Here is a 20858-nt window from a genome sequence, read left to right as displayed (position 1 = left end):
CTTCAGAAACCAACAGATACTAATAATAGAGGAGTAATCAAATTCTAATAGTTCAGGGATTTGTAGCTAGTAACTCTGTAAGGATTTCATTTCTTGACTGTCTCTATTATTGAAGGTGAATATAAGTAGATTCTTATCTATTTTTGTTGTTGTTGTAGGGTTTTTGTTGTTCTTTTATTTGAGTATGTATATAAAAATATGTTTTTGGAGGGGAACTGAAGTAGTATGTGCTTCAGACTCTTCTAGTTTAATAGGTTTTCCTATTTCTCCATATACAATATTATCCATGTTTCTGTTTCTAGACTGATATATATACTACTAACTAATTGTTAAATACCTTTTTTTTATATATTCCATTTTTTATTTACTGATTTCTTACAGATGCATTCCGGGAGTTTTCAGTCGCAAGAGTGTGGATCTATTATAATTCCACTGTACTTGTCGTTAAGAAGAGAAAAACATTTACCTGTAATTCTTCTCTGAAGGTAATAGTTATAATAGATCCACACATCTGTCCTTCCTCCCTGGCTAGGGAGAAAACATGCTTTTATTTTTAATTGAATTATTTAATTTTAAAATTTGAGTAAAAAGAAACAGTAAATGTGCTCATGGCTATTGTGCCTCAAGAATGTGTAGGAGCATGCCATCTGCTGGTCAAGCAATTTGTCATTTTAGAAATTCAGTTTAGAATATAGTTCCTGTGCAGTAGAATAGTTCCAGAAGTGTGGTTCTAATATAATACTTACCTTCAGTAAAAAAGAATTGCAGGTAAGTAACTCTTTTTAGATACTGACCTTATTTCCAAACTGAAAAATCAGGGATGAGTTCTCTTTCTTCCTATATTGACTGAGTCGTGGTTCCTGGAGGTTTTCAGAAGACATGTAGATGTGGTGATTAGAGGCATGATTAAGTAATAAACTTGGCAGGCTAGATTCACAGTTGGATTTGATGATCTTGGAGGTCTTTTCCAACCTAAGTGATTCTCTGATTCTATAACTCATTGGAGCATCAGACTGCTGTGTCTGGGTGTCCTTTTCAGTCTTTTCTTCTTGCCTTCATGTAAAAGCAGCTGAAAAAAGGCAGTGGTTTTGTTTTGTTTTTTTTTTTCCGTTCTCCTGTTTTAGATACTCAGTATGCAAAGAAGTAAAACTCCACTACAATTTTTAGCTTTTTGGCTAGATCTGAAGACTAAAAGAGGCCAAAATAGTTTTCCTGGTATCTTGTTGTGGTTTTTTTTTTTTAGTGTGTTAACTGTTCCTGCAACGGGTGCAGCTCTTTGTTATGCTCATAAACATATAGAATCATGTCAGTTGGTTTTAGGAGGTGAAGACTGTTAGTGGGAGAAAGGATAGTTCTTCAACCTGGATGAATTTGAAATTATGATTAAACAAAAGGCCCAGAGAAGGAGGAGTGAACAAGTTAAAAATGAGGGCAGACCTAAAATAAACATTTTCTTGAAGGCTATTTTAAGGAAATTGTAGATAAGAATGCAGTATGCATGATTACAAAATCACTGGTATATAGGCTTTCAAACATGTCGTAGAAGTTAGTAGCTGTTAATATGGCTGGATAGTGTGCTGAAGAGATTGAGAACATCCCTTGCTGAATATAAGCAAAGTGTGTTGCAGAGGAACCATTAGTTACATAGTATACAAGAGGAATCAGATGAATTGGAGCAGTTTTGAGAAGGCTGAGGCCATGAAATACAGACTTTAGAGCTCTGTCGAGTCATAGCAGCATTATAGAATGGGATAAAGTCACAGCGTTGAAGATCAGTAGCATGACACCTGGCAGATCAGGGCTTTCTATGTCCCTGGTCATCTTGCTGTCTATATTCATCATCTTGGTCTGTGCACCAGTTCTACTGGCGACAACTCCCACTGGCTGCAATCATCATTCTGTTTTGGTTGTATTCTTAATAGACCCTTGAGAATAAATTCCTGTCACAAGAGGGAGAGGTATCCATTTGAAGGCAGTCTTAGAACTCACATGAGTCTTAGAGCAGTCTTAGAACTCAGGAGGAATCTTAGAACTCATCAGAGGCTTTAAGGAAAGACAGTCTTTTGGCATTCCAGAGAAGGTCCGTAGTTGAAAAGGTTTCCAATTACCTGTAGTTAACTTAGTAATAACTTTTTCGGTTATATGCCTTTCATCTTTTATCTGTTAAATTCTTGTTAGTCTTAATAGACTGAAAAATCTGGTTATTCTTGGAATGACATGTAATCCATTATTTAAATGTCTAGATTTTGTGCTGATGGGTGATCTAAAAGACCAAATGATTCAGAGCAAGGGATGAACAAAAAAAAGTGCAGAGCAATTTTTGATGGGAACAGGAGTCACTCTTCATGATTATTGGATAATTCAGACCCCAGCAGTTCCTTTCATACTTGAAAGGAAATGTATTTTCTTTTAATTTTACCATGATACAAACATACAACAAATACAAAAAGAACATAGTTCAAATTTAGATAACAAGTCAGTTTCAATATGTTGTATATTTCTTTTTTTTTTCTCTGATTCTTTTCATGATGGCTTACATGCACCTTGAAGTGTCCCATGTTTTTGATGGCTATGTCATTCAACACTTCAGTGGGAGGGGGAAATGATTCCTTAAACATTCAGTATGTTCCACAGTAATGTCCTAGACAGTAGGTTGTGGTGGGATAGGGTTTGTTATTTGTTTGCTTTATATGGGAAAGCATTCAAACATTTTTTTTCTGGAACAAGTTCTTTCCTAATTTCTGCAAGAACTTACTACAAAAAAAAAACTTTATTGACACTGTTGATTTTAGCAGAGGAAGAATGTGTTTTTTCTTTACTTGCAGTCTTTGCATCTTTAAAGCTTGTGTATGAAAGGAGAGGAGGGACATGAGGGTCCAAAAGAAAATACTATCTGAAACTTACTTGCTGAGACTGACCTTATGCTCTCTGTGTTACCAGAAATGTTACCAAATCTCATGGCTCCTTCATTTTATATCTTATATATCAGAAGTATAGCTGCTGTCTCCAAGCAGCTTATATGCTCTCCTTATAACATGTTGGTTTCAAACAACTCTAAAGATGGTGGATTTAAGTGAGAATGGCAAACACTAAAGCACTATTGACAAGTCTGAACTGCTAGCTAGTATTTACGGAAATAAAAGTGCAAAAATAGGAAGTCTACTATCCCAGGAAAAGACTGATAATTATCTAAATCTTCTTTATTTTAAGAAAACCTGACCTACAGTATATGGATAAAGTCAGTTGTCTTAATTTGAGACAGTGGGACATGTCCAACATCTTATGATTTTTTTATTCCTCATTTAATCAGTGCAGTTCTAAAAGAAGAGCACAGGAAAACTGCAGTTTAAAGAAGATGCAGAAAATATTGCTGGGAATTTTACATAGTTAATCATGTTGGCAAAGAGTATGTGTTTGACTGGAAGAATGGATTAAACTGAGAATTAAGAGAAAACTAATTTGAGAACTACTTTGGAAAAATCAATTTTATAAGAGTAGTTGTGTTTTGGCATACAATTATAAAAGACTTTGTAATCTTAAATCAGAGGGAAGATAACCTTTGTTAGTTTCAGTATGCTTACTAAGTGGTACCGTATCTTTATCATCCATAGTCAAAATTAAATGGTAAGTAATATTATTGCAACTTGCCCTAAACTCTCAGGTTTTCTCTAAGTCAGCACACCAAAAAATTTAACTCTGAAAATGATGTTCTTAGTGTATTTACAACAATCATCTAAATTTTGAGAAATGAGCTAACCATTTTAACAACTGTTGTTTGTATTTGTTCATTGACATTGATAGCTTTGATGCTAAAATATAAAACTGCTTCTTTCTAGTACTGTTCCACTGGGATCTGATCAGATTCTTCTACGAGGAGCTCAGCTGAGAAATACTCAGTGGGTTCATGGGATAGTTGTCTATACAGGACATGACACAAAACTCATGCAGGTTTGTCACTTCGTCCTCTTTTGATTACCTGTTTTGTTACCTTTTTAGACTGCTGTTTCATAGAACAAAAATTCTTTAAGAAAACATAGCTAGAATGAATACAGTAGATGTCAGTAACAGTGCATCTTTCTTACGAAGTAAAACCAATAAAAATAAAGCAGTTACTTGTTAGAGCTGTTACAGTTACCAGTTGCTTAATCACAGAGTAGTTTTTCCAATAGTAAGCATATTTGTTGATTCTCTTTTGTAACTTATGTTTTTGAAAACTATTCTGTTAGCAAATTGGATCGTTATAGTTTGCCTGTTCATCTTTTTTTATTTTTGACTGCTCCTAAACTGTCCTCTTGTGGAGCTTTCTTTCAAGTACAAAGGTAAGCATTCTTGTCAGAAAATAAAGTGAAACTTTATTTGCAAAGTAAGAAGGGAAGAGAAACATTCTTGAATTATGAAGTTACTTTTCCTAGTGATGTTTGAAATATCAAAATCGAAATGCATTTGTTGAGCAAAAAGAATGGTTTCAGTTTGGTCATGCATGTATCATTGCTTTTCTGATTTGTAAAGCAGTAATTTGAAAGTTTGATTGTTTGTATTAACAATGGTTTTCTATAGCTCTGATAGGTTATGTGTATGCACATATATTTTAAATGTTTACTGTTAGCTATTAGTGTTATGAGTGTTCTGTGTGATTGTTTAAAGTGCTTGTGACACAAATCTAAACCTCAAATTCCTGGGTTTATAAGCTTTCTTTTTTTTTTTTCTTTGAGTGAAACAGCTATGCCATTGATGATGATATATGATGATATATTTGGGAGAATGCTTAGAAATAAGTGCAATAACACGAAATTTGGAGAATGAGAACTGTGTGTATGTACATCTTTTAATTTCAATAGACACTATTGTTTTTTGTCTCTTGCAGAATTCAACAAGTCCACCTCTTAAAATGTCTAATGTGGAACGAATTACAAATATTCAGATTTTGATTCTGTTCTGCATCCTTATCGCCATGTCTTTGGTCTGCTCTATTGGTTCAGCTATATGGAATCGAAGGCATACTGAAAGAGACTGGTATCTTGATCTAAATTGTAAGCTGTAAAATTATGTATTAATGCTTTACTGTTTAGTTGTCCTGAAATCTTTCAAATTTGGAAAGGTGGATGATTACCATCCTTTACATAGTGTTGTTCTTTTTAATCAGTTTTTCTTTATTGATTGTTTATGAAAGTCATTAGTCTAGGTATATCACAGCACGTATAAAATTTACCTGATTGTGCAATGTAAATTGCTGCTAAACTCAGGAAGGGAAGCTTTGCTGTTCAAGCCTCTACATCTCTGCAGCTCAGCAAGTTCTGTATCAGCATTCCACTAACATAGTCAACTTCCTAGATACCAGACTGAAGTAGTTTTCAGCTATTACTGATGTTCATATTTAAAGCTGCTGTAACTTTTAAGTTCCCTTATCCTGGGAAATGATGCTGTGAATTTATAACATTTTACTATATGAGAATCTAACTAAATATTGGCTGCCAATGTCAGATCCTAGCAGACTGCTCCTAAAAAAAGAGAAAACAGGCACAAAGGGTCTCATCTAGCATAATGTATTGACAGCTCTACTCAAAGTGGATGCATAGAATCATAAAATGGCCTGGGTTGGAAGGGACCTCAAAAATCGACCAAGTTCCAACCGTCCTACCATAGGCAGCGACATCACCTACTAGCTCAAGGTTGCTCAGGGCCTCATCTAACCTGGTCAGAAACAGATGTCGTTTATGCTGATAAAATTCTTACATAGAAAATTGCTATTTTCCTCTACTGCTTCCGCTACTGTTTATAATTGTCATTGCATATCAAGACATCTGAGTTCTGCAGGACTTACTTTGAAAGGAATCAAAGCAGGTTGCTTTCTGTTAGTTATAAATACAATCTTTTTTTGTCTTGTTTTGCATAATCAGTTTAGTGTTGCTGGCATTGTTATAAACTTCAGTATTTTAAGTACACTATTGACTATTCTAGTATTCCTAACAGTATCTGCTGGTCTGGACGCTGTTAGAGCACCAGAGTAGTTAGAAATACTATAGCATTTGTGTAATCCAATAAGTTTTAGGAAAGAAATTTTGAATTCCAAACTACTTGTGTTATCTAAAACTTTAAAAGGGAGAAATAGCTTAAAACTGCTTTTTGATTTCTGATTCTTCTAGAAGTTTCATTAATCTCTCTAATTTCATCTCTCCTTTTCATGTGGTATGGATTTACCTTTTCCATAAAGTGCTGTTGTTTTTATTGAGGGAGGAAGTAGGACGCTGTGCGGATAGATGGAGAATAATTTCATTCTGCTTGTTTCCCACTTAAAAAAAAAAAAAAGGTTAAGATTATTATCTTATTAAATATTATTATCTAATTAAATATTAAGATTATTCTCTTAATATTTAGGAAAGGCTGGAAAGTTTGCTTTTCAAACATTGGAGAATATAGCAAAAATCTCCAAATTAGAATTCCACTTTATTTTAATAGAAACATTTAACACTTATCAAGGTTGTATTTATAGGCAAGTGATATTATAATTCATTCTCAAGTGTCTTTTTAGACTTAAAACATTATAAAAATTAGCAGTTAAGACAGTACTCTGAATGTACTATATACACGTGCTTTTAAGTATGGTCTTAAATGATTTTTTTTTATTTGCTTTGTCTTTTGGCAGATGGTGGAGCGAGCAACTTTGGATTGAATTTCTTGACTTTTATCATTCTCTTCAATAATCTTATTCCGATCAGTTTGTTAGTTACACTTGAAGTTGTTAAATTTATCCAAGCATATTTCATAAATTGGGTAAATATTTTTATAATATACATTGATTTCTAGAACCAAATGATTTACAAGTTAAATGATTGGTTGTCTATGTATACATTTCTTAATGTAAATACTTAAGTGTGCAGTTTATTATTACTAGGATCCAAGAAGGTCATGGTATATGGCTTTATTTAGTGTTTTTATATACATACAGGATAGCTTTTTGGAGCACTTTTTCCAGTGCTTTGTACTTTATCACTAATACTGAGGTCTCCGACCTTCAACCAGAATGATCAGAAGAAAGTACAGTCCAGTGGAGTTTTGTCCAGTTTCATTTCCTTGTTATTTCTGAGCTAAGCTCATGTTTTTCCCTCTTTTTTTTTTCCCACTGTAATTTATTGTTTTGGGTTTTTTTTTTGTACAAAACCAGTGTCTATTAGTATTATCTTTCATAAAGTAGATAAAGATCATTTTGGTGTCATCTTTTCCCCCACTAAAAAAATTAAAATAAAAAATGGGAAGGTTGTCTGTTGGGTTGGGAAGGGGAAGGGAGAAGTATTGGTTTTTTCCTTAAATCAATGTATGTGTTTTTATTATCATACCTTCAATTTTTTGATTTTATCCAAATGTAAGTTAATCATACCATTCAGAACTCTGGTTCCTTGATCAAACGTGTAAAATAGATTTACGTGAGGTCATGCACCTTATTTTTATGTTCAGTCTCCTGTTGTATATTTTTCTATTTACATACTAGATTATTTTTTTTGTAACAAGTTATGGAAGACTAATTTTAAAATATATATATACTTTTTTTTTCTTTAGGACATAGACATGCACTATGAACCTACGGACACTGCTGCAATGGCTCGCACTTCCAATCTCAATGAAGAACTTGGACAGGTAGAAAAAGTTACTGGTTCTAACTCAGTGTGTTTTACAATCCAAATTATTAAGATAATGTGAGGACTTATTTCAACGAACAAACAAGAATTATATTCTTGCATTTTTACGTGTTTATTTATACATTTTTTTTACTAGTTTTCTCAGATTAGTTCTTCATTTTGCTTAAGAGTTCCATTTTAATACTGTAAAATCAATCACATTTCACAAGAGTTCACTCGTGGTCTACATTTTATGAAAGTTTGACTTCTGTAAAACTGTCTAGGGTACAGGTCACACTTCTAAAAGAACTGCATGTTACATTTGCTTTTTCAGCCAACTGTATTTGCAGTCTTGCTTTAAAAACATGCTAAAGTTTTAAAGATTTTAAAGTGGTGCTGGTATACAGATTGTGTGGAACAAATATTATGTGCTCATATAACTGAGCTTTATTATAAGCACAGGTATACATGTTCTTGCATTTCCTAGCCTACAAGTTTTCGTAACTAATTAGGTCTTTAATTTACTGTTTTGGAATGTAAAAGTTTTTTATTGTTCTTTATTGTGTAAAACTACAAACAGAATTTTAACCGTTTAGCAAAAAAATCTCAGGGACAAATGCTTAAAAGATCTGTCTCTTGGGAAAACAACAGCTGTAGGTTAACATGCTCTGACATTAGGCTACAAAGAGTGGAAGACAAGATCTTGCTTTCTGGACTTATGAAGTTTGTACAGATTGCAAAAAACTTGGCTCTGTTCCTGACCTTACAGGAAAGTACAATCTCCTTTAGTGGTGAAGAGACTCCAAGTCTCCAAGGTTGTTTTTTTCTTACTCATTTTACACAAAGTTGTGGTTTTTTTGTTTTTTTTTTCTCTGGAGTTTGGTTGTCATTCATATCCCCACTTTTCCACCTCAGCAGTTCTTGTCTTCTTTTTTAAGTTTTTCATCAGAATCTCCTTCTTTACCACGGTCTAGTCAGACTTCTTTGGATCTCCATTTTCACTTTTTTGCCAGATTCTTTTTTGGACAACTGGGGTAGATTTCTGTAGAGAGACCAAAGGACAATGTGCTAACAAAAAGAGCAAGTTTCTTCACTGAAGTACATGTCAGCTTCACATTATTAAGAGAAGATTCTCCACAAGAGATCTCCAGGTTTAAGAAAGGCAAAAGTTTAGCTTTGAAAAAAGGTTGATCTTTTTTTTTTTTTTTTAGCTGCCATTCCTGCTTTTTTTCCCCCCATTCTGACCACACAGAAAAAGTGCATCTTGAGGTGTAAACCTGGCATGGAAGATTTCTCTCAACTGCTGTTTTGGCTAAATAGTAATCCTTGAGAAACAGAATCTTTAAATTGGAGACGCTGAGTAAATTTTAGTAATTCAGTACCAGTAATCTAGTACTAAATCTAGTTTTTAATCTAGTAATACATACCATTACTGGTTCCATCTATATAATGTATAATACAGTTAATTCTTAATTAAAAATACAAAGATTTTTCATGAAAATAAATTTTAATGAATTAAAACTGAAGGTTGTCTTTGATTTTAATAGTCTTCACTGAGCCTCCGTTGAGAATTTATAAGCCTTCGTTATATCATAGACCATTTCATTTCTTCATAAATAAACTTTTTTCTTTCCATCGTGTTTGAATTATATTTAAAGATACATAGATCCAGTTCTTTTTGCTTCAACTATTAAAATACTTTACCTAGTATTTATGAAGTACTAACACTTCCAGAGAGGAAAGCTTTATGATGTTAGGGAAGTAGGAGACCTAGAGCAGGTAGAACAGCCATTGGTCTTTGCTAGATTCTTGTATTTCAAAATTATGTAGAGTGGGGAATAGTTAAGCAGACCACCATGTATTGAAGCAAGCATAAGTTTCAAGTCATCTCATTCGATTGCCGTTTTTGGAAATGAGTATCAAGACTTACCACATTTGTGCATCTACCACATTTATGTACTGTGTATTTTCATTTCCTGTGAAGTCAACAAAGATGCAAAGGGTGGAAGCAAGGGATGAATACAGAGAAACTGTCCAAGCAGCCAGGGGTCAGGTTAGGAAAGTCAAAGCCCTGTTAGAATTAAATCTAGCTTAAACCAAGCGCAAGGTCCTGTATCTGGCTCAGTGCAATCCCAAGCACAAATACAGGCTGGGCAGAGAATGGAGTAAGAGCAGCCGTGATGAGAAGAATCTGAGGGTGCTGGTTGATGAGAAGCTCAACATGAGCTGGTAATGTGCACTTGCAGTCCAGAAAGTCAACCGTATCCTGGACTGCATCAAAAGATACAGAAATGTGAACCAGCAAAGGTGATGGTTCTTCTCCTCTGCTCTTTAAGGTCTCTTCCAACCCAAACCATTCTTGCCGAACTGGTTAAAAAAAATATATATATATATATATATTTAGTCTGTTAACAGCCTTGAATTATACTAGATACGTAAATAACTGTTGAATATTAACATATAATGAATTTATCATTCATTTAGGTCAAATACATATTTTCTGACAAAACGGGTACCCTGACATGCAATGTCATGCAGTTTAAAAAATGTACTGTGGCAGGAGTTGCTTATGGGTAGGTATTTTAATATATTCTTATTTCTTTATCTGTATTCCTTTTTTTGCCTATGCATATGTGCACACACTAAATTAACACCACAGTTAAAATAAACTTATGCCTGGCAGTAGATACAACTAGGAGTCAATTTGTGACTATCAGATGGTACTTAGAGAAAGTATGAACATTTCAGTCATGACACGTCTTTTTGGAAACAGGAGCAAAAAACGAAGTTTAGATAGGCTTACTGCAGTAACACAACTTCAGTATGCCTATTATTTTTTCTGTTGCTGTGGCTGGTTACTGTTGATGATTTTTTCTTTAAAAAAGGTTTTTCCTCAAAATTAAAAAAAAAAGCTACTTTAGTAGTCCATGCTTCATGTTTTATGTAGGCACGTGCTTTTGCACTAGACAATACATCGGATGAACAAGAATTTGAATTACAGTGCTCTAGCATGTAATCCAGATGGCTTTTATGAATACTGTTTAAGTGGCATAATTCCTAGTATCAATGCTGCTGTTAAGAAACCTCTTGAACTAAATGCAAACAAAGTGTTTTATTACTTACTAGTCAACAGTTGCGGCCAGCTTCTTCAAATGAGTTTGTAAAGGCCTCAAACTTCTAAGGCTTTTTACTTCAAAGAAATTCATTAGAGCAATGAATAGAGCTGTAGCACCTATATTGTAAATGTCAGCATGCCTTACCAGTACATGAGATGCTGGACTTAGGCTGATCAGTAAGCAGATAATTAGACACCTGTAGAGCTGGGCAGAAACCAGGCAGAGGTTGTGAAATTAAGTTTTGGACTTGTGCTAAAAGTGATGTTTGGGCTTTTTATTGTTTGGATCCCTTTGAAAACGCTAAACTAATTTTGCAGAGTCTAATGTAGGCTTTCTGTTTTGAAAAACTTAGATACTTAATGCATTAACCATACTGATATTTTTTAATTAACAGCTGTAATAAAATAAATTTCCAACCCTGATGTTTCATACACACACCTATATATATGGCTCAACTTCAACCATGTGAGCTAAGATGAAAAAAATACACTAATGGTAATGGCACATAAAATCAATATTTGGTTTGTTATATACCTTCGTCTGCACTTAGTATAGCACAAATTCTGAAATTTCTCCTTTGCAAAACCTGGATATGACTGTACTTTAAAAATAATAATAATAATTTGGTCTGATTCTTCTTCCTATATTTCATAGCTCCTATCCGCATCTTTTTGAAAATATATAGCTATCAGATGCTTGTCAGATAAGCATCACTGTTTAGAAAGCAGAGTTTCTTTTTACAGTAAATAGCCACTACAGCATGATGGCTACTGAGGGAACTCTCTCTCTGTATTGGTGCAGATGAGAGATTGGAAAACAGAAAAGGATAGAAGTGGTTGTTGTGTCTCCTATGCCTCTTCTTTCTGATGTATTCTAAATTGTGATATATTCAAAATTGTGTCATCATGGGGCTGAATCCTGATGTGCAATTGCTAGCTGTGTTTTTAAACATTTTGTGAACTCAGATAAGCTGCATTAGCATAGCTTTGGATAATGGGGAAAAAAAAAACATACCTTTTATTTACAAACAAAAAGCATTATTAAAATGTATACTGAAATATAAAGCTAGAATTGTAAAGAGGGCTAATGCTTTGATATCAGATGGTGTAAGTTAGTAAGTAGACATGCTTCCAATCAAAAAAAAATGATCATTTATATTTTATAAAGTCTCAAGAGAAACATAAGATTTTGCATATTTTATTCTTTTTAGGCACTATCAAAATATTCAGTTGAGATGGTTTTAAAACTTTTCTTAGTCATTCAATTTCATGAACTAACTTCTCTTTTATATGTGATCAAATTTTTTTAGCCTTTGTGATTCTTTTTCCTCTCCCTGTTTCTATTCCTCCTTTGCTTCTTGTGCAGCCATTGCCCCGAGCCTGAGGACTATAGTGTTCCTTCAGATGATTGGTAAGCTCCAAAAATCATTTAGTATGTGGTGTTTAAGATTCAAGCTTAAAGCTGATGAGATAGATTTTTAGAAACACAGCTAAATGCGAAGTATGTTACTCAGAAGTTATGTTTCAAGTCGATGCAGGCCAACCAAGTATTACACGAATTTATGACATAAGAATTATATGGTGTTAGCTTGTGTACTCTGGAGAAGAATTGTTACTAGGGTTACTGAGGTATCCTATCATATCCTAAAGGTAGCCTGTACAAGTCAGAATTGATTATTGGAGAGACTTTTGTCATTTATAAAGGTAGTTGGTGTTACGGTAGCTTTGATCACAGTTTTCTACTGTTATCTAGCAATAGTTCAGTAATAACCTCTAATGTGTTTGAAAAATAATCTATGTTTGAGAGTGGGAAAAAAAATAATAGTTAATGTTTTGCTTCCTGCAGGTATTTTTAGAGTATTAGCACTGCCTAATTCTTATCTGAAACTGTAATTAAAATACACAATTACACTTGAGGCCAACATGAGTCTCCTGACAGGGACCTCAGGAAAGGCTAAGTCCAGGCATCCTTTCTGCTGCCATCTGCATGATGGCTTGCACTTCCTTCTTGTTCTTTCTTAAATTAATTATTTGCAATCAAAATAAAGTGAGATAAACGCAGGACAAAATTTCATTTACGGTTTTTAAATTATCTTTATTGTATTTGTTGAAAGTCATTGCAAGATACATCACCCAAAACTCTGTAATATGTTGTCTCCTTATATGTAAAAGGTTTACAAGAAATAGCTTGATATGATAGCTTAAAACTAACATTTTTTTCTTTAGATTTAATTTTTTTTGAAAATCCCTCCACATATTTCCAAAAAGTAGTACATATACACACCCTAAAATCTTACCTGATCTGAAGATCCTTATTTGATGTTATGACCTGATTATTACAAACATTCTTATTGATATTACTATTTAATTTTTATTTTATAATTTAATAATATTTTGTAGTTGTTTATTACAAACAAAAGTGTTCTTAACTGTGCAATAAAATGAGTGGTTTCATTAATGCAATGCTTAAGTGAAATAAAGCATGTTTTTGTATGATATTTATGCAGTAAGGCTATTTTTTAGTAATACACATCAGAATTTCAATAAGCACATCTAAAATAGGAAAATGAACCTATGCCTGAATAGTGGTTAAACATATCCCTTTTATAAACTGTGAAATTTGTGTAAATATTTATAAAATAAATTACTTAGGAAAATTATTTTTGTATATAAATCTGTTACAATTAAATAAATCTGACTAACATTTCTAGACTTAAAATGAATAATGTACCAAATTCCAAAGCCTTTTAATATTTATTTTTAGTACTAGAAATACATTCTGTCCTACTGGAAAACAGCAATATCTGCAAATATTTTTCAGTGTTTTTGGTACTGAGAATCTGAAAAATGTCCTGAAGTCTTTCTGACAGAAAGCTTTAAACAGTCAAAGCTTGCCTTAAGCTCTAAATAAATCTAATGTATCTGAAATCTTTAACTTCTAGCATTACAATATCCAGCTGCTTTGCATTAAAAAAAATAGAAGAGAAAATCTTGGTGATTGAAGATGCTTTGAATTCCTCACTTTCATAATAGGCTTTTGGAAAAAGCAGTCCTTCAGTAGTTATACAAAATGACAGCACTCTGTATTCCTTTGTGATAATACAGGACTAGAACAGCTCACTTTTTTCATAGATCTTTAGACTGCTGTTGAGACAAGTGTGTCTTATGCTTCAACTTAAAATCACTGAGTGTATTCAGTTTCTTCTAAGATTCAAGGCAAAATCCAAAGTAAATGAAAAATAATGAACACTTTCCTCTAAGTGGGTTCACTTTTCAGCACTGTTTTGTTTCACTGAGATTCCAAACTCAACTGGATTGTCTTGATACTCAACAATCAGCTGTAGTAACATCTTGCTAGAAGTAACTTATTTTGAGCTCTCAGCTTCAGCCACAAGACTTGTGGAATATGAAAGTTATTGTGTGACTTCATTTCTCAAGAACCGTCTCCATCCTGTGTCTCTTCAATCCTTTGCTACTTCACCATTGTTGCTGTGTCTTTATACATGAGTTTACTAGGCTTCTTTTTGGTCACAAGCAGTAGAAAACAAACCATCCCTGTCCAGGCTTCCTTAATGTCTGAAATCAGTTTGCTTACCCCTTTCAGGTACCTGACTTTCTTTTCTGCAGACACTTGCAAACCTATTCCAAAGCTGCTAATTTCTCAAAGGAATATAACCTATCCAGGTGTATGTTGTTCTGAATTGTTCCAATAATCTCTTCCTATGGAGATCAGGAGCCAGTCTTACAGTGTAGATTGATTTTTACTTCCTCCTGCATTATCTAAAGTGAGCAGAAAAACTTCCCTTGATTTGAGTGTACTTATATAAATCAAGGTTTATTAAAATTAGATAAAGTTTGGGGATATGAAACAAATTCCTTTTCGCTTCATTTTCTCAGCATGTGACTGCATCCCTTTATTGTGACATCTACAAACTAAAATTTGTGTTTTGACCCTGGCATGGCAACATAAGAATTCATATGCAAATCACGTAAGAATACACTAATGGTGATCTCTTTTTTACTTTATTATTTCTAGGCAGGGCTCACAAAATGGAGAAGAAAAGACATTTAGTGACTCATCACTATTGGAGAATCTTCAGAACAATCATGTAAGTGATATAGAAACAATCAGTGTTGTTTTATGAAATTAGAACATTGCTCTCACTAAGTCAAAACATTATGTCCTTTGAAGGAAAATAGATAATGTACTTACACAAAATCAGCATGCCCTCATGAATACTTTTATATTATTCATTGTTGATATATGTTAATTATATCCACTTGGAAATAACATCTAATCTTATCTTCTGTAGAGTTGATTTAGAATTTTCTAAGCCTGAAATATAACAGTCTTACATTCTACATTCTATGGTTGTTTTATCTTAAGTCCTGCTGTGCATACAACGTCATGATCTCCATCAAAGCTTTCAGGATCAGTCAGTTAAGTTTCTCTCATGACGTGACTAATTATTTCAGTGCCCAGGCTTAGATAAGAATCAGGAATTAACTATATACATTGTTTTTGTGTACACGCTTACATAAGGTTAGATCATCAGCTCAGATGATGAGATGAAACAGATGGCTGAATATGAGAGAGCACTTCTTTAGTGTGAGGATGACAGAGCACTGCAACAGGTTGCCCCAAAAGGTTGTAGAGTCGCCTTCTCTGAAGATATTCAAAACCTGCCTGGGATGCCATCCTGTGCAATGTGCCCTAGGTGATCCTGCTTGGCAGGGGCGTTGGACTAGAGGATCTTCAGAGGTTCCTTCCAACCTTGGCCATTCTGTTGCTGTCACACGTTTCTAGAGACTAATCTTTGCCCCAAAGAGAAAATACATTTAACAGAAAGTTAGTAGGTTTATGATATAAGGTTTATGATATAAGAAGCAGTACCACCATTACTATTTATTTTTTCATTTGTACAAGAGACTTTTTTTTACACTTTACATTTACACTATTAATGCAGGTGTTCTTGTTCTATATTTGGAGTGTAAATAAATTACTCCTATTTCCTTAAATTTTATCTTTCCCTGAGGGTAATTTCAGGGTAACTGGCAGGCAATGAAGCATTTTGTTTCTACAAATGGGGCAGCCTTAAATGCCTGGTACGCTAGTGCAAATCTCAAGCATATCTAAAGCAGCGGGGGCTCTTGTATTTACCTGCACAGGCCAGTTTCAGTGCTAGTTATGTGGACTGCTTTGAAGAAGCATCATCCTGTTGCTGCTGTTGTCTAGAGAATCCTTGGTGCACAGGTGATTGAATCTTTAGAGTTTTCTGGTAGATACACACTATTAGGTCTATGTAATATGAGCAAGATCTAATGAGCTATTTACCTTTTTCTAAAAAAGAGAAAAAAAGCATTTGTATACATCTTTAAAATTCAGGCACAAATTAAAAGAATTCAAAGATGTTTCACCAATACACGTTGAATGTGTTTATAAGTGATTTGGAAAAGAATCTGTAGTTCAGCCTTTTGAATACATCTTTAGAGCATCTTGGGGCCATCAGTGGAAGAGGACAGGAATCTACTCCCATGTTTGATTTTGAAAAGCTTTGAATTCATCTGAGCTTTACAAGTCACCCATCAGTGTTTTTGTACTGTGGAATTAGGTTAGGTTTTCAGAGATTATTATATTTTACAAAGTAACATAAAGAAATACTACAAATATGCTATGAGAAATCTTGGTTGAGGTGGCAACTGATCTTATTTAGAAGGGAATGGTGTGGTTTCATTTCAGCAATCATTCAGGAGTCAGTTCATTCATTTGCAAACTTCAGCTGTACTAATAAGGGGTGTTAGTTCTTTTTAGTCAAAAACAGTCAACTATTTCTGCTTAGATACATTCTTTTCCCCTTTCTTGGTTAAAGCATGTGAAATTCTTTCAGCTTTGTAGATTTTGAAGTGCCTGGGATACTCATCTTAGTATCTTCCTTTAAAAACTGGCTGCCTGACCTTGCAGTATTTTCCAAATGGCTTTCAGATTTGGTTGCTAAATCTTTCCAAAGGCTCTTAAAAAGTATGCTAAGAAATAAGGTGTTAGGCAAAAGTAATGTTAGAAGGAATATTTTTTAATAAAAACAACAACATCCAAAGAGACTTCAGTAAATAATAAAAAAATCTGTGAAATCATTTTACATTTTCAATACAGCATTCAGATTTACCTTCCCTATAAAATGCTTTTTTAAATTGTTCTGTGTTTCTGATTATTTGTTTTTGATTGTATGATAGTGAATACCACTAAACTCTACATTGCTTATATTGAAGTACAGAAGCAAGAAATTATTTTGCATGTTGAAATTGGTGTACAGATAGATAATGTCTGCTTTATTTAATTGTTGATAGTTTAAAGAGAGAAAAATCTTTCATTATCATTTTCTTGGTTACTATCTGTTCATATTATTAAAATTGAATTGCTTATGGATTAAATTATTAATCATTTCCTGACTTTTTTTTTTAGCCAACTGCACCTATAATATGTGAGTTTTTGACGATGATGGCAGTGTGTCATACAGCAGTTCCAGAAAGAGAAGGTGATAAGATTGTATATCAAGCAGCATCTCCAGGTGAGGGTCAAATAACTGAGTGAACTTACAGTAAAATTTTAAAAATAGTAAAAACTATTTACTCAACAAGCAAATTTTATTTAAAATGTACTGTTTATTTTGAAGTATCTTCTGAAATTAAAAAAGAAAACATATCAAAAAAAAGTGTCAGCTAGAATCAGTTTTGTCTAAAAATATGAATGTAGACTTTTCTGATTTGCCTTAGAATATTTATACAGATGTCGTCTGGATTATATGAGGACAAAGGGTAATTAACCATATAGCATTCATAAGCTGTCATCAGATTGGTGAGGAAGTCCAAAGGAAGCGCTCAAATGCAAATAGAAATCAAACCAGGAGATAAACTGTCCTTGCTTGTGAACCTATTCTGTAACCATGGTAATTAGCACAGACTGTTTGTAATCAAAAATGAACAAGAAATTGTTTTAATAGGATAAAAGTAGAGATCAAGTCTACTAGAGACTGAGAAAAGATTATAGCACAAAAGGTCTAGTTGAAGCCTACCTTGGTTCATAGACAACTTTTGAATTTGGGACACAACGCAGCAAGGCAAAATCTTTGAAATATGTGACGTGAAGCAGATATTCTTCAGTCTTCGTCATCCCTGTCTGCCCCAACTCCTACGTGGCTATCTATCTGGAAATTCTATCCTTCAAAAATTGAAAGACACAGATGGTGGTAGGGCCATAAATAAAGCTAACTGGGCCATGGCAGCATTTTTTTTTTTTTTTTTTTTTTTTTTAGCAACGGTGAGCTAATTCTGTTCTGATGGTTTAAACCATTTGGAGAGAACCAATGCCCATTGGAGACTGGGTTCCCAAATGTAGCTACTGAAGTTATCTATTATTTACTGGAATGATTTATCACTCTTTACTTCTAAATCACAACTTAAATAAAAGGGAAAGTACGTTGTGCAGCTCCCTAGTGAATAAGGCACTTAGGAATTGTGAGATTTGTTCTCTAAACGGTGTTTAGTCAGCATCCAAACATCTGAGTCCCTGAAGGTATGCTTAGGGGTAGAAAGAAGGCAGTATGTCTCGTTTTTCAGTGAAGCAGTGTCATTGCATCTACCGGAATGCATAATTTATTAGTTTGCAAGTTAAAACTTTGGAGAGTGTGTTCTCATCACTGTACTGAGAGATGTGCTCTTTTGGGGGCTTATTTTCTGTGAACTGTAAATTAATTTCATCACAGTTTTAACAGGAGAAACAAAGAGTACTTACCAGCATCGAGTCTGGTCTTAGAAATCTTTAAAGGAAAAAAGAAATTGAAAGCATCTATTAAATCATGGGGTAAGCTAACAGTTTTCTTGTACATCTTGTAAAATAAGTACTACTGATTGACTTGTTGCAGATGAAGGAGCATTGGTCAGAGCAGCCAGGCATCTTCATTTTGTATTCACTGGAAGGACACCTGACTCAGTAATCATAGAGTCTGTAAGTATTTTGGGGTACCATTATAATTTGCTGTATTTACTATTGCCATATTAAATAATTTCTGAATAACTGCATCATAGTACATATCTATTGAGATGTTGTTTGTTTATTTTTGATTGTTCTGCTGTAGTTTCTTTTGCATTAATTTCCAACTTTTTTTATTTTTCAGCTGGGACAAGAAGAGAGATATGAACTGCTGAATGTGCTGGAATTTACAAGGTAAGCAGCTTGTTGAGCACTTAATGTCTTTTTGTGAGAATACTTTATGAATTTACCTTATGGGTAAACATTTGCATTTTTGATACTTGTACAGGCAAAGTGTGCAGGCTTGGCTTTTATTTCTATAATGAAATATATAGTATGTGATCATACCATAGGTAAAATAGCGCACTTGATTAAGATCACGCTTCTGGTTTTCTTCCAAAATATTTCCAGAGGCATATATTTTTTGTCATCTCCTTTCTGTCTAATATTTTCCACTTTTGCTTTTGCTCAGTTTCAAAAACATGCTTGCGGAAAGTGATCATTGTTTGCCTTTCCTTGTCCTCTTATGTTTCCCTTGAGTTCACCTTGAGGATTCTAAAAGATCAAAAAATAAATAAAAATCCAAAGCAATAGAAAAGGGGCTGTAGATGGATAGGTTGTGTGAAATGAGAGAAGTAGTTGCCTGTAGTTCTAATAATAGTAATAATACTGTAATGATAATAATAGTAATAATAATGCAAAGTATAACAGAAGAATCAGCAGAGTGAAAAAAAAAAAGCAACAGACTTGTTTATAGTTCTGAATGTATTTTAATGACTTCTTGCAATTAACATTAATGTTTTCTATATTGTAGAGGACATACTTGACATTTTTCAGACTTCCGCCATTGTTTCATTTTCCTGTAGGCACTTTTTTCACTTTTTGTTCTGGAAATTTAGCAAGCATGTTGCACATCTGCTTGTATATTGTTATTCTGACATTTGTGTAAGTTCATACTTTATTCATGGGGTAGCAGTAAAAGATTCCTATTTTGTTCCTATTTTTGCTCTTTATCTTGATTTCATAGATCTTAAAATTCTGTGTCAGTCTAAAACCATATTTTAAACAGTGATACTTCATGGAGAATGGAGAATTCCTTTTGAATCTTAGCCTTTGGAGGACTGAGCTTTTCAGTGGATACCAATCACCAAAACTTTACCATGCATTCTGTTTTTATAGCTGTTTTTGTTTATTCTAGGTTTAGCTTTGCTTGGAACTGACTTGTTGGAAGCACTAGAGGTCACCCTTGCTCCATAGCAGGAGAAATTCTGACTCAAAAACCTAACACCATATGTATGGGTAGCAGCATGTACCTTCAGAGCAGTAATCTGTAACAATTAAGACTCCTCCTGAGTTAAGAGTTTCCAGGTGTTCTAGGGTGTTTTTTTTTCCCCAGAAGAAATGCAAACTAATTTCTTACTGCCTTCCAGTACAAACCAGATCAGACTCTTCAGCAAGAGCGCAACAGTGTCAATATTTGATAGAGTAGTCCTTCAGAGAAGTAAGTTACATAAGTAAAACTTGTAGGAATGCTTGGCAGAGTTGTATTTTATGGTACTCCGTTTTTGCAGTGATCAGAGGTGTGCCTGTGAAAACAAAAGTATACAATATGCTAATTATCCTTTGTAAGGCAGTAGCTTTCAGTCCAACTGGCTTGTGAGCATACTGAAAATGACTGATAATCCTAAAGCAGCAGGGAGTTATTCCTGAAATGTAGTGCTAATGTCTGTGGAGTAACTAGTGTCCTTATGAGTAGTACTCAGTTTCATTTGTCTCCAACAGATACCTTGCTCAGATGCCACAGCTGCTGTGGTACCCTAAGTTTAAGGAACTAAAGAGTTTTTTTAGACCCTGTTGTGACTCTGTGCTGTTCAGGGCTCCCCATGATGTCAGGAGAAGGAGTTGTGGAAGGAAATGCTGTGTGCATTCTCATATTCTGTCACCTGAAATTATAACAAATAGAAAAACTGCAGCTATCTCCTGGGAGCCAAAACCAAGTCAAAATCAAGTCCGTTGTGTCAGTTAAGGATCCAAAAGCGGAGAAAATCTTATGCTTACTGTTACCCCTGTGCTGAGTACATGCACTGTCTTTTCACCTGGGCTA

At 34.0% G+C, this 20858-nt stretch overlaps 1 protein-coding gene across 7 annotated transcripts in view; it reads left to right on the top strand.

Moving 5' to 3' along the window:
• LOC136790664 (phospholipid-transporting ATPase IA) overlaps positions 1-20858 on the top strand; it is a 103720-nt gene that overhangs the window by 25334 nt on the left and 57528 nt on the right. For 5 of the 7 annotated variants that reach the window (XM_066995817.1, XM_066995816.1, XM_066995822.1 and 2 more), the window contains 10 exons: positions 3837-3948; positions 4865-5030; positions 6644-6771; positions 7555-7632; positions 10098-10186; positions 12095-12139; positions 14765-14837; positions 17189-17294; positions 18648-18730; positions 18900-18949. In XM_066995817.1, the coding sequence (XP_066851918.1) occupies positions 3837-3948; positions 4865-5030; positions 6644-6771; positions 7555-7632; positions 10098-10186; positions 12095-12139; positions 14765-14837; positions 17189-17294; positions 18648-18730; positions 18900-18949 (930 nt within the window). The remainder of the gene's footprint in view (positions 1-3836; positions 3949-4864; positions 5031-6643; positions 6772-7554; positions 7633-10097; positions 10187-12094; positions 12140-14764; positions 14838-17188; positions 17295-18647; positions 18731-18899; positions 18950-20858) is intronic. The other 2 variants (XM_066995819.1, XM_066995818.1) reach the window with 1 other exon arrangement.

This window comes from Anser cygnoides, chromosome 4, assembly GCF_040182565.1.
Source record: "Anser cygnoides isolate HZ-2024a breed goose chromosome 4, Taihu_goose_T2T_genome, whole genome shotgun sequence".
Classification (NCBI taxonomy): domain Eukaryota; kingdom Metazoa; phylum Chordata; class Aves; order Anseriformes; family Anatidae; genus Anser; species Anser cygnoides.
The sequence above is the reverse complement of the archived record's forward strand: the minus strand, read 5'-3'. Positions and strand labels throughout refer to the sequence as shown.